The sequence below is a fragment of the Cyprinus carpio genome, chromosome A17, assembly GCF_018340385.1.
Source record: "Cyprinus carpio isolate SPL01 chromosome A17, ASM1834038v1, whole genome shotgun sequence".
Lineage (NCBI taxonomy): Eukaryota > Metazoa > Chordata > Actinopteri > Cypriniformes > Cyprinidae > Cyprinus > Cyprinus carpio.
This window is the reverse complement of record NC_056588.1, coordinates 24,230,413-24,255,152: the sequence shown is the minus strand read 5'-3', so window position 1 is coordinate 24,255,152 and position 24,740 is coordinate 24,230,413. Positions and strand designations below refer to the sequence as shown.

At 40.3% G+C, this 24,740-nt stretch overlaps 1 protein-coding gene across 1 annotated transcript in view; it reads right to left on the bottom strand.

Moving 5' to 3' along the window:
- The window catches only part of LOC109071114 (polypeptide N-acetylgalactosaminyltransferase 16-like), a 48,786-nt gene that overhangs the window by 6,901 nt on the left and 17,145 nt on the right, over positions 1–24,740 (bottom strand). Inside the window, exons 7-9 of the mRNA XM_042774582.1 lie at positions 23,352–23,473; positions 395–482; positions 313–324 (exon numbers count right to left, since the gene is read on the bottom strand). Coding sequence (XP_042630516.1) covers positions 313–324; positions 395–482; positions 23,352–23,473 — 222 coding nt within the window. The remainder of the gene's footprint in view (positions 1–312; positions 325–394; positions 483–23,351; positions 23,474–24,740) is intronic.

Sequence of the window (24,740 nt, the reverse complement as noted above, 5' to 3'; positions counted from 1 at the left end):
ATATTCCTTGATAAAAATAAAAATAGACACAAACGAGCAATTTTTTTTTACAAACAATATCAATCAATATCAAATTTACTAAAATTAAAATGCAATCTAAAAAAATATGAAAATGAGTTTTTAAAATACTAATAAATATTATAATAGTATATAAGTAATAGTAAAATAACACTGGTTCATAATGAGATCTATTGATTGAAGACTTTGGTGTCTTGGCAAATCTGAGCACAGCCTGAGATATCTAAGACTCTAGAGGAGAAACGTACTATGAGATTATTGCGGATTATTGTCATCAGAAACATCTTCTTTTACTCTCATTGCATTCTGGCAGAAACAAATTTAAGAGATTAAATTGATACATTAAAGATACGTTTTTTTGTGTGATCTCTCTCACCTCCTCTCAGGTCTGCAGAAGCGGCCAGGTAGGCAAAATTATCCAGACTGATCACATCAATGATGGGACTGACCACCCGCGTGTGATCCTACAAGAGAACACAAACCACAAATAACAAATAAAATTTTAACTCAAATTAAGTTTTTAAATAGAAATTTTTTGTGCATGAAATGAAAATTCATCTATTTTATAAATACATTTTACGGATCTTATTATGAATGATTTGTCTCGGGTTACTTGACTGTAACCCTGTTCCCTGAAAAAGCTGGAATGAGATGCTGCATTTCAATAATGCGTTCTTTAGTAATGGAAAAAAGAAAATGAACATTCTTTGTTCGACCAGTTGTGACGCAACATGCCAAGTGTCAAACATGCCAAGAATTGGATTAAATAACCTTTGAGGGTGATGTCATTTGATTTCTTGCACCTGCGGAGTTATAAATAGAAGTGAAACAGACACACCTTCAGGCTATACCTTTGTCTGAAGGGATGTCCAGGCATGCCTACAGTGCAGCATTGAGGTGCAGCATCTCGTTCACACTTTTTCAGGGAACAGGGTTACAGTCAAGTAACCTGAGACATTCCCTATCAAAAGCTACTCTCGATGTTGTGTTTCAATAACGCATATGTGAATGAGAATACCAAGGCCACCACATTGGAAGTGTCTGGACCCCTCAAGGTTGTGTAGTGTGTGCTGACAAACATTAAAGAGGTCTCACACATGATTTTTGGATATTGACTCAAGGACATGCGAGCTCAGAGTAGCATGGACATCCAAACTATAGAATCTGAAAAATGTGTGTGGGGGGCTGCAAGGGGACATCTCTTGCTAGGGGAATAGTGTTTGTGGGACTCCTGTTTGTATGGGATATAACTCCTAGAGGCAAAGCTTCGTAGGCTAGGGCAACAGCATCCCTTATCCCTCATGGCAGCCGAACCCCTGGTTGCGGTCCCGATAGCATATGAAAAGCTGCTCCGACTTATGCCACTGGCTAGTGCGGTGGACGTAAATCTGAAGAGCACATATTGGACACAGTAAGTGAAGTGTCTCCTGCTCCAGTGTTGTAAACAGCGGAGGGCAGTAGGCTTCAAGAATAACTGTATTTAAGGTTGAAAATGGAACTGTCATAAACCAACTTTCAAAAACACGCCATCTGAGGGCAATAACTTCTTCAAGTGGAGGGAGCCCTAGCACTCAGAATAATCTGTACTACGTCGGCTGGAAGCCTAGCATCTCTTAGTTGGTCCCCCTCAGTGGCCAGACATGAAGGTTCCAGAGCTTGGGCCGGGAATGAAATACTGTCCTCTGTGCCTGAGATAGGAGATCTCTTCTGACCGGAATTGCCTATGGCGTACTGTCAAGGAGGGATATTAGATCTGAGAACCAAACTCTGGTAGGCCAGTGCGGCACTATCAGTAAGAGGTGAGACTCTTGTTAACAGAATTTGGCCAGCACTCCCGGGAGCAGAGCGATTGGGGGAAATGCGTAAAAACGCAGTCAGGGCCACGTGTGGGCCATTGCATCCAGATCCAGGGGAGCTGGAGGAGTCAGAGAGAAGTAGAGGGGACATTGTGCTGTCTCCTATGAAGCAAAGAGGTCCACATCTGCTTCATAAAATCTTTCCCTGATTTGACTTATTACTTCGGGGTGGAGTTTCCATTTCCCACAGCTTGTCTGGACAGCAAGTCTGCTCCCACATTAATAATACAGGGAAGCCCCTGGCACATAACCCTTATTTGCCTCTGGGGATTGGCCTTTGGATGAAATCCTGTGGCTCTAAGCCACAACTTAAACAGTCATGTGCAGGAGGCCCAAAGGTATCACCATGGATGCAGCCGCCATGAGACCCAGAACCCTTTCAAAGTAATGGATGGTAACTTTCTGGCCTAGCTTGATATTCTTTAGGGTGTTCAGAATGGATTTGACACATGCAGGAGACAGCTGTGCTCGCATCATGATCAACTCCCCTACAACCCCAAAATACGTTTTCCTCTGGGCAGGAGAGAGAACGCTTTCCTTGGCATTGAGTATCAACCCCAGAGATTTGAGATGAGATAGGACGACATCCCAATGTTGAAGAGCAAGCTCTTGAGACTGGGCCAAAACCAGCCAGTCGTCTATGTAATTTAAAATGCGGATGCCCTGGAGTCGCAGAGGAGCCAGTGCTGCATCCATGCATTGTGTGTATGTACGGGGTGACAAGGCTAGGCCGAATGGAAGAACCAGATACTGATAAGCTTTGCCCCAGAAAGTGAACCTCAGGAACTTCCTGTGTTGCGGCAGGATTTCTAAGTTTCGTGGTTCTGAGGTAGCCGTTCAACCCACGAAGATCTAAAATTGGATGCAACCCCCCATCTTTCTTGGGAACCAGCCAATACTGACTGTAGTAGCCTGAATCTCTGTCTGGCAGGGGAACATGTTCTATGGCCCCTTTGTCCAGCAGAGCCTGCAATTCCTGTGTCAACAAATGCACTTATTCCGGTTTGACGGAAATGGAGACCACACCATTGAAACGTGGAGGACAACATGCAAACTGTATCCTGTAGCCTTTTCTCTACAGCCTTTTCAACCCACGGTGAGATATTTGGCAGTAGTTTCCATGCTGCCAATTTCTCTGAAAGGGGCACTAGTTTTGACACTTTGCTTTGCTGGGGGAATGTTAGATGTTCGGTGTCCTGAAACATGGCAGGAGGCAACCAAACTTTTAACATTTTGCTATAGACAACTGTGTTGACAGAGCCGCCAAATAGGCCGGAAGGCGAGATGGGGGCATTAAGGAGTAATATAATGCCCTTGATGCCCATGAGGTTCAGCCACAGTTGCCTCTCCGTGGAGACACATAGATGCCATTGAACGGCCAGTGGTGCAGGCCATATGCTTAGTCACATGGAGAAACAGGTCTGTGGCCCAGTAAAGTTCGGAAAACAATTGGCCCGCTCGTGCTCAAGTACCCCACCAGTTTTCCCCACCAGTAAGAATGTCAACCTACAGGGCTTGGTAGGAGCACTGTTTTTTTCAGAGCGGATGAGCTCCAAGGGAAGAGATAGCCCACAAACGTACCTTACAACTGGGGCATCATCATACGGCCCCGTGCGAATAAGGCTTACTCCATAAATGAGTTAACTCACGGAGATCGCCAAAGAAGGGGAGAAACCATCACTGAGTCCCCCCACCCCCATCCCCTTGGCCTTGGCCACCTGACACAAATCTGTCATCAAGCTTCGAGCATTTGGTCTCCTGCTAGTGCAGCCAGTCCAGCTTAGTAACTGAAGTAACTCTGAGAGTGGTGCTCGATCTCCATCTCTGCAGAGACAAGAGATGAAGTGTCCTACTCCTGTTCTGAAGAAGTGCCAGGGCAGACTTTAGAAGTGGGAGCGAAGACCTATCGATCCGGCAAGAGCATGAGAGAAAGGGGCAGTCCCATCTCCCGCGCCTCAGCCAGATCTACATGCGACCCCCACGATCTCAACGAAGGAGTGGAGGTTCGCTCATCTTTGAAGAAAGCAAGCCGTGCTCAAGCTTCTGCACTTTGATGAGCAAAACGTTGCAGTGCTCCCTCAAACGAGAAGGCAGCATGCTCATCACCCTAAACACTCAAAGCAAAATTTATGTGGGTCATCCTCCAAGATGAGCCTCGATCAAGGAGGCACACATCTCTTAGGGGAATCCCTCAACATAGCCATAATTCCTATTTTCTTTCTTTTTCTTTTCAATAGACAAACTGCGATGCAGCATAACACAAAATGCACACACACATACACAATATGGTCCCTGAAGACAAAGAAACCTGAAGGTATGTCCATTTCACATCTATTTATAACCCTGTAGGTGCACATAATCAAATGATATCACCCACCAAGGTTATTTAAGCCAATTCTTGGCTGACACATGTGTTTGACACATGTGCTTCACAAACAGTCGAACAAAGAATGCTCTCATATGTGTTATTGAAAAAGCATTGAGAATAGCTTTTGATAGGGAACATCCATGCATGTGTTTTTTTTATGTTTAATTTAATGTTATAAATGGATCTTTTAAAACTCTAAAACCATCAAAACAGCCTAAACCAGTAGTATAATATAGACTAAATTGTTTAAATAAATTTTAGTGCTGGTCACTGATTAATTGCAATTAATTGCATCCAAAATAAAAGTTTTTGTTTACATAGTATATGTGTGTGTACTGTGTATATTTATTATGTATATATTAGGGCTGTCATCGTTAACAAATTAATGCATGCAATTTATTTTACAATTTAAGATTTTACAATTTTACAAACGCAAAATTACTGAAGCACAATTTCTATTCTAACCCTTTAACCCAATTTTGCTTCTCTGCTTGCAATCAAATCATTTTAAGCTGCTAAAATCCGGGAAAGTTTTCAGACCAATGATCCAGGAAGCGAATGTGTTCAAACAATCCGTCCAAAACAGCACTAATATAAAAGAAAACAAGACTGATTACATCAGAGATTGCAGCGAGAACAGAGACTCGCATTGCATTTTCAGTGAATTATTCATTCCAGTGTGTTTCTCTTTTAAACACAAGCTCTGTCATATTCTGTGAGCCCTCACACGTCACACTGTGTGAAGTACAGACTGAATGGATTGTCAACACATCCCACAGTTGTATGGCCAGATGAGACACAAACAACGTTTTCTCGACTGGATAACTAGTCTCACTAGTAGAGTTTTGATGGATGAAGACTGCAATCAAGGTAAAGACGATTGCGTAAAGGAGTCGTGCACGCATGAGTCTGTTATAATAATGCATGTATGAGTGCTCTTGATGCAAAGATCGCACATTATATTTATGCAGAGGCACAGACCTTTCCATATATACAGAATGTTTCCACACACATTCATGATAATGGATCAGTGTACTGTAGTAGATAGATATATGCAGTCAGCATTTATGGGTTTTTTTTAGGCATCAACATGTGGTCCAGTTAGGTATCACTTGACTTCTCTAAAATGTAAAAAAGCTCTTTGGTCTTGCACTGTACAAATACTATAAAATTCTATAAATTAAAGAAATACTATAAATTTCTTTCATATGTGTTTATATGGGCTCCTTTTATCATTAGATTTCTTGGTGTCCTTTTGGACTTTCCAAGTGTCCTTTTTAAGAAAGACACCTACATTTATCTTGAAAAAAGCATGCAGAAAATACAGATTTTTGAGAATCACGCTTTAATCTTTTGGTTTACTTTGCTGGATATAGCAAATGATGACAAAATAAACATTTGAAACATGATAAATGGTCTATGTGTCACAGCCACACCAGCTACACTCCCTGAATCGGACACTTACGCCACGCCCACTCGTTCCCAATCACCAGCATTCTGAACACCTGTGCATCATCACCAGTGCCACACATAAAGCCCTCAGTCACCATCACTCATTGTCTGGTCTTGCACCGATCTCCCTACTTACCTGAACGCCCTTCGTCAAACCTACCTGAACTGTTTAACCCTCTTCATCCTCCTCTGCCTACCTGTTCCCTTCGTCTTCGTCGGAGTCACCATCTGTATCACCATCACCGTAAAGGAAAGTTGTGTTACCACTGTTTGTCTACGTGTCAAGATTCAACCTGTGTCTGAAACCTCTGATTAAACTTAAACACTTTTGCACTGAATCCTCTGTGTCCTCGTCTGTGTCTGACAGAAGACCAGACCTCATGCAGAGCTCTTCAGACACAGGCGAGGACCGCGCCGCGGATCCCTTCACTGAATTGGTTCACGCTGTACGGTCCTCACTCATGCAACTTCCCTCACCCTGCTGTCAACTGCTCATCACCATCAAACACCGCTACAACTCCGGTCACTTCTTCAGTTGCCCCTGCGAGTCCCATGGCCAAACCAGCGACATACAGCGGCGCGGCGGAGGATTGCAACGGGTTTCTGCTACAGTGTTCACTCTACCTGGAGTCCAAACGCTCACCTCTTCACCACCGAACGCAGTCGAGTTGCCTTTATCATCAATCTACTCACAGGTAAAGCTCTCCAATGGGCCCAATCTCTCTGGGAATCGAATTCCTCTGCTACTGGATCTGTTACTGATTTCTGTTCCCAGTTAAAGTCTGTCTTTGGTCAACAAGCGTCTGAATTATCTGTCCATGATCAACTGTTTACAATTCGCCAACAGCAAAATGAGTCCGTGAGTGATTATGCGGTTCGCTTCCGTACCCTCGCTTACATCAGCGGTTGGAATGAAACGGCCTTAATCACCGCCTATCGCCACGGTCTATGTGAGAAAATACAAAGTTTGATTGTTGTATATGAAGATTCACTGGGACTGGAGTGTCTAATCCAGAAATCCATCATCAGAGTCGCCCAGAGACTCACTGCATGTCGACAACTCACTCCCGCTGTATGTCCTCCGCCCGCTCTACCATCTGTCGCTCCTCCAGCACCTGAACCCATGCAAATAGATTCACACCATCTATCTACATCAGAACGTCAGCGGAGGATTAACACCGGGCTGTGTCTCTACTGTGGGGGAGAGGGACACCTATTACCATCATGTCCCGTCCGACCTCCACGCCCAGCGGTGAGTACCATCCATCTACCACCTCAAACTGCTCAATTGATTTCAAACCTGGGTTACTCTAAGACATCTCCACTCTTCTCTTTCAGTACAAGCCCTCATCGACTCCGGCTCAGCGGGGAACTTCATCAACCAGCAAACATTAAATCGTCTAAGTGTCAAGCGTCATCGAAGCCCCGTCGAACTCAGAATCACGACCATTCAAGGAAAGCCGCTGGGCCGAGGTCTATATCCGCTATTTCTCCCCCACAGTCATCCTCCGCGTGGGTTCCCTGCATGAGGAAGAAATCACGTTCATGGTGCTGGAGGAATCCACCGCAGACATCATCCTGGGACGCCCCTGGCTTAACCAACATCAACCACACATCCATTGGCCCACAGGTGAGATCCTGAAATGGGGAAAATCCTGCCATTCTACCTGCATCATTCCACCAGTTAAAGTTCCCAAGGTCAGTCCATCCATCAAGAAGTCATCCCTACCGGTCCAGTCCACATCAGTGGAAAGCCCCGAAACTCAGGGTTGAACATACCATCCCTTCAGAATATCGGGCGTTCCAGGATGTGTTCAGCAAGCGGTTGGCAACGAAACTTCCACCTCATCGGCCATGGGACTGCGCTATCGACCTCCTGCCTGGAGCAACCCTTCCCAAGGGACGAGTTTATCCTCTGTCCATCCCGGAGCAGAAGGCCATGGAGGAGTACGTACAGGAAGCTCTCGCTCAAGGATTCATCCGACCATCTACTTCCCCTGCCGCTTCCAGCTTTTTCTTCGTGGCCAAGAAGGACGGAGGCTTGAGGCCGTGTATTGATTATCGCCATCTCAATTCTCAAACCGTCAAATTCAGCTATCCTCTTCCCCTGGTCCCAGCTGCCTTGGAACAACTACGCGGAGCAAAGATCTTCACAAAACTGGACTTGAGGAGCGCCTACAATCTAATCCGTATCCGGAAGGGGGACGAGTGGAAGACAGCTTTCATCACTCCTTCCGGGCACTATGAATACCGGGTCATGCCGTATGGGTTATCCAACAGTCCTTCCGTCTTTCAGAACTACATGAACGAAATCTTCAGAGAATACCTTAACCAGTTCGTAATTGTCTACATCGATGATATCCTCATTTACTCCACATCCCAGGAAGAACACATCCAACATGTCACCCTTGTACTCCGAAAACTCCGGGAACACCATCTGTACCTCAAATTAGAAAAATGTGAGTTCCACACGCCCTCAGTCCAGTTCCTTGGATACATCATCGGCCCACGTGGCGTGAAGATGGACCAGGGGAAGGTGGAAGCCATCACACACTGGCCCCAACCTGGCTCCATAAAAGAACTCCAACGCTTCCTGGGCTTTGCCAACTTTTATAGGAGATTCATCAAGAACTACAGTTTACTCAGCTCACCTCTAACCTCACTCCTCCGGAACCGGCCCAAGTCTCTGTCCTGGAACCCCATGGCCACTGAAGCTTTTCCACCAGCTCAAACAAGCCTTCCAGACCGCTCCGATCCTAGCTCATCCAGATCCCAACCGACCGTTCATAGTGGAAGTGGATGCTTCATCGACCGGGGTCGGAGCGGTACTCTCCCAGCGGCAGGGGGATCCTCCACGACTCCATCCATGTGCCTTCTTCTCGAAGAAGCTATCCCCGGCGGAGCAGAATTACGACATAGGAAATCGTGAACTGTTGGCTATCAAGCTGGCTCTGGAAGAGTGGCGTCATTGGCTGGAGGGAGCCAAGGTCCCTTTCGAGGTGATCACTGACCACCGGAACCTGGAATACCTCCGTGAAGCTAAGAGACTGAATCATCGCCAAGCTAGATGGTCCTTATTCTTCACGAGATTCGACTTTAAAGTCACGTATCGCCCTGGCTCCCAGAACAATAGAGCTGATGCTCTATCCCGCCTTCATCAGGCAGACCCAGAACCAGAATCTCCCGAACCCATCCTCCCTCCAGCCATGATTGTAAGTCCCATTCAATGGGACCTTAATCGTCTGATTGAACAAGAAAACCATCAAACACCCTGCTCCGCCGGGAGGTCCAGAAGGGAAACTCTTCGTCCCTCCTCAACATCGGATTACCCTTCTGGACTTAGCTCACACCTCTCCGGGATCTGGACATCCAGGCAGGAGGCGGACCCTCTCGCTCCTGCAACAACGTTACTGGTGGCCCTCGATGAGTCAGGATACCTCCCGTTACCTCAAAGGATGCTCAGTCTGCGCCATAACGAACACTCCTAGGAGACTCCCGGAAGGTAAACTGGTGCCTCTGCCCATTCCTGAACGTCCATGGACCCATATAGGTGTAGATTTCATGACTGACCTCCCCCTTTCTCAAGGAAATACTTGTGTGCTGGTAGTAGTCGACAGGTTTTCAAAATCATGCAAACTCATACCTCTCAAAGGACTTCCCACAGCGTTTGAAGCGGCAGAGGCACTATTCCACAATGTGTTTCCGTCACTTTGGCATTCCAGAAGACATCATCTCCGACAGGGGTCCCCAATTCATCTCCAGAGTCTGGTCAGCTTTCTTCCGCCTCCTAGGGGTATCCGTACCAGCCTCTCTTCGGGATACCATCCACAGACCAACGGCCAGACTGAGCGGAAGATCCAAGAGATCGGGAGGTTCCTGAGGGTCTACTGCCACCGGAATCAGGACTGTTGGAGCCAGTACCTACCCTGGGCAGAATATGCACAGAACTCCCTCCAGCAGTCTACCACCGGGCTCACCCCCTTCCAATGTGTCCTCGGATACCAGCCTCCACTCTTCCCATGGTCGGGGTGAGCCCTCGGAGGTCCCAGCGGTAGATCACTGGTTCCGACAGAGCGAGAGGGTCTGGGACTCGGCCCACGTGCATCTCCAGCGGGCAGTTCGGAGGCATAAAGAGCAAGCGGACGCTCGTCGAAGACCTACGCCACAATACCAACCGGGGACAGCTGGTCTGGCTCTCGACGAGGGACATCCGCCTCCGGCTGCCCTGCCGTAAGCTGAGTCCTCGATACATCGGACCATTCAAGATCGAACGGCAACTGAACGAAGTGACCTATAGACTCCAGCTACCAGCACAGTACCGTATCTCACCTTCATTCCATGTCTCACTCCTCAAACCATTCACTGAACCTTTGTCTCCTCCATCCACAGAGCCTGGTGATGATGCCGTACCTCCTCCTCCCGCCATCGAAGAAGACAACAGCATCTTCCGGGTGAGAGCTATCCTCGACTCTCGACGACGGGGTCCTCAACTTGAGTACCTTGTAGACTGGGAGAACTACGGCCTGGAGGAGCGTTGCTGGGTTAATCGTAATGACATCCTGGACCCTAGCCTGCTCACCGACTTTCACCGAGACCATCCAGACCGCCCCGCTCCCCGTGGCCGTGGTAGACCCCGTCGTCGTTCAAGATCCCAGCCGTCAGGAGCCGCCCGTGGGGGGAGGGGGTACTGTCACAGCCACACCAGCTACACTCCCTGAATCGGACACTTACGCCACGCCCACTCGTTCCCAATCACCAGCATTCTGAACACCTGTGCATCATCACCAGTGCCACACATAAAGCCCTCAGTCACCATCACTCATTGTCTGGTCTTGCACCGATCTCCCTACTTACCTGAACGCCCTTCGTCAAACCTACCTGAACTGTTTTACCCTCTTCATCCTCCTCTGCCTACCTGTTCCCTTCGTCTTCGTCGGAGTCACCATCTGTATCACCATCACCGCAAAGGAAAGTTGTGTTACCACTGTTTGTCTACGTGTCAAGATTCACCTGTGTCTGAAACCTCTGATTAAACTTAAACACTTTTGCACTGAATCCTCTGTGTCCTCGTCTGTGTCTGACACTATGCTTAATTTCATGAAGTGTGTGATTAATCGCGATTAATTAGATTAAAAAATGTTATCGATTGACAGCCCTAGTATATATAAATACACATACAGTATATATTTAGAAAATATTTTCATGTATATATTTATATTTATATAATTAATATTATATATAAATATATTTAATATATAAACAATATATTTTTCTTAAATATATGCATGCACGTGTGTATTTATATATACGCATAATAAATATACACAGTACACACATATATTATGTAAACAAAAACTTTATTTTGGATGCGATTAATAATTGCCCAGCATTAATACAGGTACTGTACATCTAAAAAAATAGAATATCATGGAAAAGTACTTTATTTTTTGTAATTTAATTCAAAAAAAGCAAACTTTCTTATATTCTAGATTCATTGCACACAAACTGAAATATTTCAATAGTTTTTTTTGTTTTAATTCTGATGGTTACGACTTACTGCTTAAGGAAATTAAAAATTCAGTATCTCAAAAAATAGATTATTCCATTTTGAGCTTGATTAGTTTGATTTATTTCGAGTATAAATACTGGGTACCTCCTGGGCTAGTTTAGAACATGCAACCACAATTATGGGAAAGACTACTGTCTTGACAGTTGTCCAGAAGACGATCATCGACACCCTCCACAAGGAGGGTAAATCACAGAAGGTCATTGCTGAAAGGGCTGGCTGTTCACAGAGTGCTGCATCGAAACATATTCATAGAAAGTTGACTGGAAGGAAAAAGTGTGGTAGGAAAAGGTGCACAAGCAACAGGGATGACCACAGCCTTGGGAAGATTGTCAGGAAAAGCTGATTCAAGAACTTGGGAGAGCTTCACAAGCAGTGGACTGAAGCCAGAGTCAGCGCATCAACCATGCTTCAGGAAAAGGGCTACAGTTGTCACATTCCTAGAACCAAGCCACTCCTGAACCAGAAAAAACGTCAGACGTCAGAAGCATGGGGTATGGGGAGGAGAAAAAGACCTGGACTGCTGCTCAGTGGTCCACAGTCCTCTTTTCAGAAAGTAAATTTTGCATTTCATTTGGAAATCAAGGTCTTGAGTCTGGAGGAAGACTGGAGAGGCACAGAATCCAAGCTGCTTGAAGTCCAGTGTGAAGTTTCTGAAGTCAGTGATGATTTGGGGTGCCGTGACGTCTGCTGGTGTTCATTGTGTTTTATTAAGTCCAAAGTCAATGCAGCCATCTGCAAGGAGATTCTGGAGCACTTCATGCTTCCATTTGCTGACAAGCTTTATGGAGATGCTGATTTCATTTTACAGCAGGACTTAGCACCTATCCACAGTGCTAAAACCACTTCCAAGTGGTTTGATGACCATGATATTACTGTGCTTGATTGGCCAGCCAACTCACCTGACCTGAACCTCACAGAGAATCTATGGGGTATTGTGAAGAGGAAGATAAGTAACATCTGACAAACAATAAAGAGGAGCTGAAATCTTTTTTTGATTGATCTTTGAGAAAATATTCTAATTTTTTGAGATACTGAATTTTTAAATTTCCTAAGCTGTAAGTCGTAACCATCAGAATTAAAACAAAAAACTCTTGAAATATTTGAATCTACAACGTATTTATATTACAAAAAAATAAAGAACTTTTCTATAATATTCAAAATTTTTGAGATGTACCTGTAAATATATATATATATTTTTAAATCTCCAAAAGAGGAAGAAAATATAAAGAGAAGGATCGTGGCAGTCAGAAGAGAGAAAGATGTCAAATTTATCATCACTCCCTCAGCAGCTGTATTACAAATTCCCTCACAGCAGCTGTATTTTTGTTATGATTCATGTAAGAAAGCTCATGAAGACACAGATAAACATTAGGGCAGAGGTCCCCAACCACTGGGTCGTGACCCACTACCGGGCCGTGGAAGAATTGCTACCGGGTCGCAAGAACGTTCTGGGAAAAATGTGTATAGATGACACTCTGTAATTCATTTTGTGTTAATGATTGTTCTTATTATTCAGTATTTTCATTGTATGTGATTGATATGGAGTACCAATTTGATGATTTCATGTTAAATAAGTAAATGAAAGATCTTTTCTGCTCTGCTTTGTCACATATTGGGGTTAAACAGATCGCAGTAGATGCGTTATACGTACAGACGAGACCCTATACTGTTTGGCACGCACGTGATTCACATATTTATTTGCAAATTTACAATTTCAAGCAATTTTAAACCACAAGAATAAGAAACGAAAGTGAGCTCAATTCGATAATCACACGCTGTTCTCGCGCACTAGCATATAGAGATTTGTTTCAGACAGCGTGGAAATACAGAGTTGGGTACCCTTTATGTACACATAAAATTAGCTTATGTCAAAAATGCTTAACGGCATTGTCATTGTGCTTTAAATATTTTTTTTTCTTGCTTATCCGAAAAATAATCAGATCTGTGACTCAAAAAAAAACAAACAAACAAAAAAAAAAACTATAATACTATATAATAGCCTAATATATATATATAGCCTATATATTAGGATATATCCAACCCAAAACCAACAAGAAAATCTTGGAATGTCTTGGAAATGCAAGACATACATGTAACAATTTTGTTGCCAAGGTAATATATGAGAATAGTGTGTTCTTTGCGAGGTTTGCTACTCTGAAACTTTGCTTGCTGCTGTGCGTATACTTGTGCTTACATAAAACTATTTACAAGCATGTAAACATGCAAGTGTGTGTGAGTTTACCACAGTACTGTGATGGCACTAAATATTACTTGTACTGAATGATTTTTACTCGTGTAGCTTGGAATTTACATGGTAGTGGTACTTCAAAGAATCACATTACCATCATATTACCATGATTCATGTAAAGAAAAAAAAAAAAAAAACATACTGTGGTTTTACCATGGTACTATGTCCACTAAAATCAAAAGGGTTTTATCCTACTATTGTAAAAGTTCAATAATGAGATGGAAAAAAATTCAAGGAAGAAAAATAAAGAAAAAAATTTAAATAATATATTTCTCAATGTCATGCAGAATTGATACTCGAAAACAAACTGTTGTTCTGAATTTCTTTTTATTTTTTATTGATTTATTATATGTTTTTGTGGTGTGTGCTGCTGTGATGTGTAAATTTGTAGATTAAATAAAAAGTGTATCCTTATCATTCAATTTACTGTCCTACAATACTTTCCATAATGTTCTTTTCATAGGAAAAATGCAATAAAGAAAAAAAATAAAGAAATAAAAAAAATAATAATAATTTTGTAAATCAAAATTTTGACCCTTAACAAAACTTTTTTTTTGGGGGGGGGGGGGGGGGGGGGGGCGCATTTCAGAGATTGATAAAGAGTGATCTCTCGTCCTCTAGGCTAGGGGTTGGACACTGGGCTAACAGCCCAGTTCTGGAAAAATATAGTTTGTTACAGAAACCGCAACAAGAGAAACTAAAACTACTGGCTGTAATAGGCTTCCAGAGTCATCGCAAGATACTAAGATGAATGGCAGTGGTGAAAGCCCAAAGGAAGCTACTACCAGGATGGTGGAAGTCCTGAGTGCCAAAACTAAGACCAAAACAGGATTTTGGAATGTGAGGACAATGTATGACAGAGGCAAGCTGTCTCAAGTAATATCAGAAATGAGACGCTACAATTTACACATCCTGGGGGTCAGTAGGTATGTTTACATGGACACATTTTGCTTCCATCGGAATGAATTAATTCTGATTGATAAATCAGAAAGTACTGTGTTTACATGAACCCTAAATAAAGTGATCGGGTTGATGTGCGTGTTTATATGTCACAAGCTTCTGATCGGATTTAATCTTTTGACATGTGCACACTGCATGAATATACAGAGTTTCCCACTGTTGTCGCATACAGTTTTAAAAAGCACACGTGGTATTTATCTACTTCGGGTACTAATTAGGCAACAACAAGCACATGAACTGTTGTGCAATGCTGCTTAGGCTACTTTAAAAAAAAAAAATAATAATAAAAAAAAAAAAAATGCACCCAAAACCAGTCGTCTGTTGATGAGTCTTATACAAGGACTGATGTGACATTGTCCTGATCCACTTCACAGACGCTGAGTGAAAGGGGAGTTTTATAATGACAGGACATTAATTTATTACACTTTATTCGCCAGGAATAACAGCTCGTTCTGCGCATCATACGTCATTACGCTATTTCTACGTCACTGCGCATGCACAGTACTTTCCAGTTTCGGTTAAATAAAACACCCCTTAAAATCCGATCAAAATTTTAGTCGGATCTGGCCAATTCAATCCGATTGACCTGTTTACATGTGACTTTTTTATTCTGATTGTGTTTCTAGTCCTATTACGATTAGATTAGTAGGGTCCATGTAAACGCAGCTAGTGAGAGCAGATGTACAGGTTCAGGAAGACTTAGAACCAGTAGCAAACTGGTATAACACTTAGAAACAGTGTTATACTCAGGAAGAGATGACAATCAACATTTTGAGGAAGTAGCCATTATCCATAAGAAGGGTTTAGAGAAATGTATGATAGAGTAGAAACCTGTCAACAACAGACTCATCAAGATCAGACTGAGAGAGAAGCAAATGAACACGACTATCATACAGTGTTATGCCCCTACAAACTACAACAATGAAGATGTAAAAGACAAATTTTATATGCAGTTACAAGCTGTGCTGGAGGAAACACCAAGACATGAGATGAAGGTTGTGATGGGAGACATGAATGCAAAAATTGGAAATGACAACACCAACTATAAAAGAGCCTTGGAAAGAGAGGGCTGTGGTACCAGAACTCTGTACCATCTATGATCTCGTTGTTGGAGGGACGCTCTTTCCTGACAGAGAGATTCACTAGTTGACCTGCTACTCTCCTAATGGAAGGGACCAAAATCAGATATACCACTTAATGGTGCCTGGAGAAGGTCACTCCTGGATGTCAGAGTTAAAAGGGGAGTGGATGTTGGCAGCGACCACCAAATGGTTGTAGCAACAGTGAAAGTAAAGCTGAGGAAGATGGGGCAAAAAAACCTGGAAGGCTAAAATAAAAAAATACTTTTGTTCTGCAGCTGACGAACAAGCATCAAGCCCTTGCAGAGATGGAAGACCACACACAGCCTGAACAACAAGATGTAAACACCAGATGGGAGCATATCAAAGCAGCATACATCAACCTGCAGAAGACAGAGGTGATGACGCTCAATATACCAAATCCCCAACCAGTGCAAGTAAACTGACAAAATCTTCCAATGACCAAAGAGTTCACCTACTTCGGCAGCATTGTCAGATATGATGGAGGAGTGGACAGCGACATCGTCTTAGCAAGGCCACGAATGCCTTTTGAATACTGAATAGTGTCTGGAAGTTCCAACAGTATTGAACAAGGACCAAACTGAAGTTGTACAAGAGCTGTGTGATTTCCATCATGTTATATGGCTCAGAGTGCTGGAGGATGACAGACGCTGACGTGAATAAGCTCTCCATTTTCCACACAAAATCGTAAGGAAAATCATGAGAGTTTTCTGACCAAACACCATCTCTAAAGAGCAATTACTCACTTGTTGTAAACAGGACAGCATAGGATCCATCATCATGAGATGATGGAGGTGAATCGGGCACTTGCTAAGAAGGGAACCCAAAAATATTACCCACATAGCCCTTTACTGGACACCAGAGGGCAAACGCAAGAGAGGCAGACCAAAGAACATCTGGCGCCCGACTGTTGAACGTTAACTAGAGAACCTGAACCACACTTGGTTACCATCCAGAGGCTGGCCCAAAATAGACAGAAGTGGAGGGCTTTTGTTGCTGCCCTACATGCCAAGGGCATAATGGGCAGCAAGTATGTCACCTTAAAAAACATAAAAATCTGTTTAAAAATACAAATCCATAAAAAATTGTCACAAAAACTATTTTAAAATTCAAAATGACAAAATGTTTTCTCGCTCCATATATTTCAAGCAGTGTTAATCTGTTTAAACCGACTGTTGCTCAAGGCTCCAGACACTGATTCTTTTTCAAAGTGTTGACGAGAGCAGACAGTACTTGTTCCTTTCAGTGTGTATCATTAGATTTCTAACAGCACTCATATTATTCAGATATGCATATTAAAAGTGTTAAATAATAATGACCCTTGAGTCAAAAATGGAAAAACAGAGTCAAATAGAATATTTAAAAAAATAATGGTTTTACACTGTGTTTTAGTATTATAAAAGTGCCTAAACTACCTTATGATGCTAAAGTGCCTTGATTTTACATTTGATATAACTACATTTCCATTTTTACATCTGAAGAAAATGTGCCTGATGAAAAAGTCCACCCCTCATGTCTTCAACAATCAGCAGATTCGAGCAATCATTCTGAATCACTGCCTGCAGCACAAACAAGGTATACTGAGAAAAACTAGGCTCTTGGCTCCATAACAAAGCTCTTATGCTGCAGAAAGGTTGAGGTTGATGATGATGATAATTGCTCTTGATGATTTAGGACGAGAGAGGCTACATGGTGCAGCTGTGAGAAGACAAACAGCCTTCCTCTCGCTCAGATTCTGGGAAAATCTCCCTCTGAAAAACCAGACTGGACTCAGGCCATTTATGACTCACTACTGACTCGCCACACTCACAAGGTTGAAGCAGTGTCAGTGGTCGCGCAGACAGAGAGCGGAAAATCGGATCCAACTCTACGGATCAAACTCCTTTCAAATTAGATAAATGTAACATGGAGAGTTTGCATGACATGCGTCATTCTCTAAAACGATGAATAAAACTTAACAAGGTAAAAAAAATGACCTAGAGTACATTAAATACAGGTTTTAGCAGTGAGAATAAACATGACCACAATGTGTTTTGTGCTGCGTAAGAATGAAAATTCAAATGATATTCAAAAATGCTTGATTTTCCAAAACTTCCATTATTTTGCGTAACCTATATTTAGGACATTTACGTTTAATTTTGTACAATAAACAGTTGTAGAGTTGTTTTTGTCAACACTCAATGTCCATTATAAAATCTGAGTCCTGAAACATAATAATCTGAAATATAATCTGATAACATCCGAATATACGGAGTACCAGAGGACAGCAAAAGCGGCTCATCAACAATCACGTTCATTGGAGAATTATTGAAAGATGGGCTGGGTCTCGATTCATCGAAAGAGCTCCACATTCAGAGGGCTCAGTTGACATTGTTGACACTCCACATTCAACAACTCCATTGTTGTGAAATTCCTGAGCTTCAAAATGAAGGAAGACATTCTGGGGCAGGTGTGGAGAAAAAGAGGCCTGAAGTGGAACAATGCCCAAATCACATGTGACGACTACCCCCCTGATGTTTTGAAAAAACAAAGAATATACGCAGGCAAAAACAGTGTTGAAAGAAAAAAAGATCAGGTTCCATACCCCATATCCTGCGAAACTCAGCATATTCTATGAAGGTGAAACAGTGCTCTACAGCTCTGCAGAAGGGGTGACACAAGACATGAAAGCACGGGGTCTACAGGTGGACATCATCCGGCCACAGCAAACGCTGCTCGAATGCCTTCTGCGCCAAACTTGGACAACGAAAACAGGACGAGGAAGCCCAGGAGGGAACTACCTCAACACCAGATTATGTGAAAAGTTTAAGACGAAAATGAACGGTAACTGTGATGCATCCTAGAAAATTCCCTACACACTGTCTGTCTATTCTGGAGAACATGGAAGGAAAATAATGGAACTGTGGTATCACACATCTGCCTGTATTTTTCTTCTTTAGTGTGTATAATTATTCAAGTGAACCTGGGCCTTTTGTATGTTTTTTTCATATGGGAAAAATGGTAACCCTTTTTCTATTTTTGGCCAATTTTAGTTTTAAAGGTAATTAAATTTATCATAGGAATAATGGACCTATCTGACCATGCACCTGTATATACCTCAGTGAGTTTGAATAGAATTCATATTAATACATTATGGAGACTGAATTCTAGCATTCTAAATAATGAGCAGTTCATAGCGTGTATAAAAATTGAAATTGAACACTATTTAAAAGAGAATGACAATGGAGAAGTATCCTCGTCTGTACTATGGGATACCTGTAAAGCAGTCTTGATAGTAAAAATAATTGCAGAAACAGCATTAGTTAAGAAACTAAGACTAGAGAAATTCATTAAGTTACAAAAAAAGTTAAAAGAGTTGGAAATGAAACATAAAAACAGACCAGTTCAAAGACCTGGCTTAACGCATGAAATGGGAAAAATAAAAAGAAATCGACGAGTTACATAATGAGGAAATAGAGAAGAACCTCATATTTTTAAAACAACACTATTATGAAGCTGGTAGTAGGTCAATGAAACTCCTGGTGTTTAGGCTTAGAAAACAAGAAGTTTTCAAAAACTCTACATAGATTGGCAGAAATCCATGAACAATTTGAAAATTTAAGAAAGAAACTATATACAGAAAATGCATCCGGATCAGAAACTGATATTAAGGATTTGTAAGTTCTTTAAAATTACCCAAGTTAACAGAGGAACAAAACAAAAGTTTAATCAGAATCAGAATCAGAAAGAGCTTTAATAAAGTATATAACCTCACAAGAACTACTAAAAGAGATCGCTAGATTAAAACCAAACAAATCACCAGGTACAGACGGGTTTACTTGTGAATGGTATAAAAAATTTAAGGAACAACTTATCCCTATCCTTCTTCCTGCCTGTAATACCGCATTTCATGGACAGGGAATCCCTATCTCATGGAATCTCCCCTATTCCAAAGCATGGAAAAGACAAATTAGATTGATGTTCATATAGGATTATATCAGTCTTGAATGTTGACTATAAGTAATATACAGGAATATCGACTAGGAGAATAGAAAGACTACTTCCAGAGTTAATTCATAATGACCAGACAGGATCAATTATTCAGAGACAAACACAGGATTATATCTACCAAAAAATACTAGAACTTTGTTAGATGTAAATCATAGAATCCTAAATGCTAAGCTACGAGCAGACATTCAGAGGTGGAATGTTGTCCTTTTCTTGAGTATAGTGGATAGAGTAGATATTATTAAAATAAACATGCTTCTGAGGATTTTATATTTATTTCAGTTATTTGGATTTTTTATTTGTTTAAGACACTTTTAGTGATTGTTTCAGATGGATTATTTTGTTTATTGTCAAGGTAAAAAATCCAGAATTCGATAAAGAACACTTTTAAGCTGATAAGCTACTACTAAATATTGTAGAAACGTAATTTTCTGTAAAGTTGCTTTGCATGATGATTTTAAAAAGCGCTATACAAATAAAACCTGTCAAAAGCGCTACATGAAAAAAAAATATGAATTGAAAGACGCTTTAAAGATAATGAGGTGGTGTGCATATGATACAGATTTCACTCCAAATACTCTAAATGAATCTTTTAAGATATGAATTGAAAGACGCTTTAAAGATAATGAGGTGGCCTAGAAATATTCTACTGCATTTATGAAAAAAAAAATTCATATGATTTAGATTTTAAGAACTCTAAATGAATCTAATATATGTACAATATTTTTAATTTAAGAACCAGTTTAAGCTGGATAAACATGACTTGTTTAGATACTTTCAAATAAGACACTACTTTAATTTAACAGTGAACAAGATAGGGCTAACACTATTACTAAGGTAATCTTAAAATTTTATCATTGTCTTTAAAATTATAGATCTGATTCTACATCCTATGTAAGAATTAATTGGGAAAAGGAAGATAATGATATAATGATAATGATATAACACAAGAGGCTTGGATAAAAACATGTAAATCCCAATGGAAACCACAGGCTCACACCAGTGGAGGTTATTTGCATGGAAAAATGTAATTTGATTTTTTATATCCCCTGCACAAAAGTGTCCTAGTGAAATAGGATCTGGATGTTGGAGACACTGTAATTCTGAAGTAGCAAACCATCACCATATATTCTGGGCATGCCCAGTTATCCATTTGTTTTGGAAAGACGTACACTGGACATTAGAGGTCATACTGAAGATTAATATCCCCTTTCAGTTTTATATGTTATATCTGGTAAATTTGGATTTGCAAGAAACAAATGATACATATTTAGGAAGAATATTCCTGGTTGCAACTAAAAAGGCTACTACTTGTACATGGCTACAACTTATTCCACCCACTCTAGAAGATTGGAAAGCAATTTCAATTGAAATATGTAAGATGGAAACCCTTACTTTTTCTTTAAAATTAAAAAAGCAAAAGGGGGGCTATTCTATGGAGTAAATGGAAAGAAATTTTGGACTCTGAGAATTAGTAATGTCAACATAGGTATTATACCAGTACTGTTAATTTAATGTAACTATGCAAGGTCACTAATGCACTGTACCTTACCCTGCTGGTTTTTATTTATTTATTTGCAGTTCTGTTCTCTTTTCTTTATACTTTCTATTTTTGTTTTTCTTTATGACACATTATTCAGGTTCTGTGAGCATTACAAAAATGTATCCTGAAAAAGTCAGTTGAATAGAACGTAACACGTTTTTTTTTCTTTCAGAATTAGGCATTGTATCTTATGACTCCGTTGACATTAATTTTATTTTTTTTTTTTGTTTTATTTTTTTTATTTTGCTTTTCATGATTTTAATGATTATAAAGTTAGTTTTATTTTTTGTAATTTTATTTTTATTTAGCATTGTTTTGTTCCTGTTGTCTTACTCTGTCATTAGAAGCACTGATCTAGATAAGCTATTATTAAATAACTACCACTCTGGGAAAATTATAATATATCTGTCAGGACCAATATCATCACAGATGCTTAACAATAAGCATACAGTTTGGATTGGTGTATGGTTCTGTTCTGGGCAAGAACTCCCTGAGCATCCATGCAGCCTGGCATGGATAAGAGCAGCGAGACCAGCGATAAGCCCCCATAGGATAAACAGAACAGAACCAGCATAAATGTATTGGAGATATCATTAATGTCAAAAAGCAGGCAAAAGTACACACATCAATCTCAACTGGGTGCTCAACCAAGAAACAAGCAGAAAAATATTTACAAAGTCGGCAACACCAAAGCTCCAAAAGTATAAAAAAAATGTATTATTAAAAGCATATGTAGTGACGTTTCGAGTCATTTTAAAGATGTGTCACAACAAGAGAGTCTCGTTAAAAAAAACATGATTGTTAATTGTTATATCCAATATTCGAAGGACATTGATAACGTTTTATTGAAACGTTAGCACATTGTAGAGAAGGTCCCAATCTCAAGAAATGTTTTGACAAACCACCTCGTTTAGTGTATAAGAAAACACCTAATCTCCTAAATATTTTGGTTAGAGCTGATTTGAAACCTGCTCCTCATTTCTTGAACAAAATACAATATGGGAATTACAGATGTGGTAACTGTCAACAGTGCAATTTCACATATAAGACGTCGAACTTTACACATTGACATTTACCTGTTGGGTTGCCCCTGTGGTTTATGTTATATAGGTAAAACTAGCAGACCTCTGAAAACTCGTATCTCTGAACATCAATGAGCAATTAGACATTGTGATCCAAAAAGTCCGGTAGCACAGCACTTTGCAGATTCGAGACACTCAGTTTCCACTCTTCAGTACATCGGCATTGAGGTAGTTAAGTATCCGCGTCGCGGAGGTGATATCAACAAATTGCTTTTACAGTGTGTGGTCTTTTGGATTTATACAATAGACACATTGTCCCCTAGAGGATTAAATGAGGTCTTTGATATTCATCCATTTCTTTAAAACACAGGATATTTATTTAGATAATAAAAGTTTTGTGGTTATTAGTTGTATTTATGTACGAAGGCAGGTATTAATTGATGTTATTGATTAATACATTAAGAATTGTATTCTTGTATTTTGCATAGTTTTATATGTTTGGTTTCATTTATTTTTTACTTTTTTGTTTTTCTCGTTGGTTAATATGTCATTGTTGTGATATTATTATCATGATAATATTGTACGGTCATGTGACCTTTGATCACTTGGAGGTAGGCCTATAAAGATTGGTACATCAGTGTTGTTAATTTGTCTGATAAAAAGCCTGCGTGCTCGAAACGTCACTACACACGCTATGCGATAGCTTTTTAATAATAAATTTTTTGATACTTTTGAAGCTTTGGTGTTGCTGACTTTGCATTTAAATAGATATCATTAATGTTCAATAATTTAATGTACACATTTTAGAAATTAGTCTGATTCAAAGGGGAATCAGAAGGCGGAATCCTAACGAGAGGAGGAGCTGGGGATGGAGGAGGGTAATTAACTATTATGCTGTGATAAGCGTCGAGCTTGACTGACATGACCAGCCAGAACTAACGCTACGCTTGATATTTGCTCATTTGTAAATATTTTGTAAATATTTTTAGATTTACCTGTATGTTTTGAGTCATTGTAGATAAATAGCCTCATCATATTTAACCTAATGAAGCAATAAATTGTTGTGTATTGGAACACTTTTGATAGAATTTCTTAATAATTGCACAGTGACGTTCCATGGGGTGGTCATGTGATCTGACCAATAGCAAGAGGTTTTGCACAACCATAGGCGTGTTCATGATGACATGTGTTGTGTTAGTGTGTCCGGCAGAGACGTGAGCAGACGCACCTCTTTGACTCTCTGGATCATGGGTTGCAGCCAGTCTGTGTTGACCTCACAGTGACTGTCCAGGAAGGTGAGGATGGAGGCCGAAGCCGCTGAAGCCCCTCTTACACGAGACCGGATCAGACCTGATCAACACCAACACATGTTCATTCCAAAATAATTATAACAACCCTAAACAATACATTCATTGAGTACATAGATGAAGCTTATCAGCTGAGGTTTGTTTCTCATGTTAACTCAGGTGAAAATGAAGTACTCATAAATGTATTAAAATATACTGTGCTTGAAATTCAGATAGTATAATTATAGTAAGATTGTACTCCTAACAAGCTTACTTGAAGTGTTAAAAATGTGCTGAATAGCATTTAAAAGTATACTAGAAGTACTTTGGTAATAAATATATGCTTAGTTAGCTTTCAAGAACTATGTGTAAACTAAAGCACAAGCTTTGTTTTTGTTTAGTTTTTTTGTATTTAAAGTAATTATTTTTATCTTACTTGGAGCATATTTTGTTTACTTTGTGTAAGAACAGTAAAATTATACAGCTTTTAGTGATTTTAAAGTATATGTATCTTATTTATAAACCATATGTAGGCTTACTGCAATATATATATATTTTATATTTTTGTAATGAGCATGTGCTTCAGCCTGCTTTTTAGAAGGAAGATGTTAAAAAACATTTTTAACATTTTAATATATTTCATAAAGTATATGAATTCACTCAGACATAAATACATTATCTATAAAATAAGCAAAAGTATTCTTACATTGTACCAACTTATATTATAAATATCATTTTGTCAACTCTGCCTTAGTAATAAGTCAATATACTGTTCAGTTTTATTTGTATGTACTAATACTAATACTAATCTGTTTTTGCAATACACTACTACAAATATATTTTAACTTCACTTTTAAATACATGACATAATAATTGTAATAGGCTACTATTTAACTGTTTTTCCACAAGAATTTCAACATCGTATCATTTGAAGTGCATCATAAATAATTTTTCCAAAGAAAAGCATAAAATAAGTACTTATTTACTTGTTTATGTGCCTTCAATTCAAACAAGTTCATCTTAAAATGTGACGTGCAAAAAAAACCTCACTTCCTTTTGTGGAAGCTCAGGCGTGCTTGTATAACACGTGTTACAAAACCTTATTGATTGTTCCTGTGGCTCAGTGGTAGAGCATTGTGTTAGCAGCGCAAAAGGCCGTGGGTTCAATTCCCAGGGAAGACACATACTGGTTAAAAAAAATATGTATAGCCTGAATTGGATAAAAGCGTCTGCTAAATGTATAAATGTAAATGTAAATTTACTTGGGAGAAACCAATCGATTCAAATGGATTACTTTTGCAATAACTGAGGTCGTGAAAAGTAAACAATTT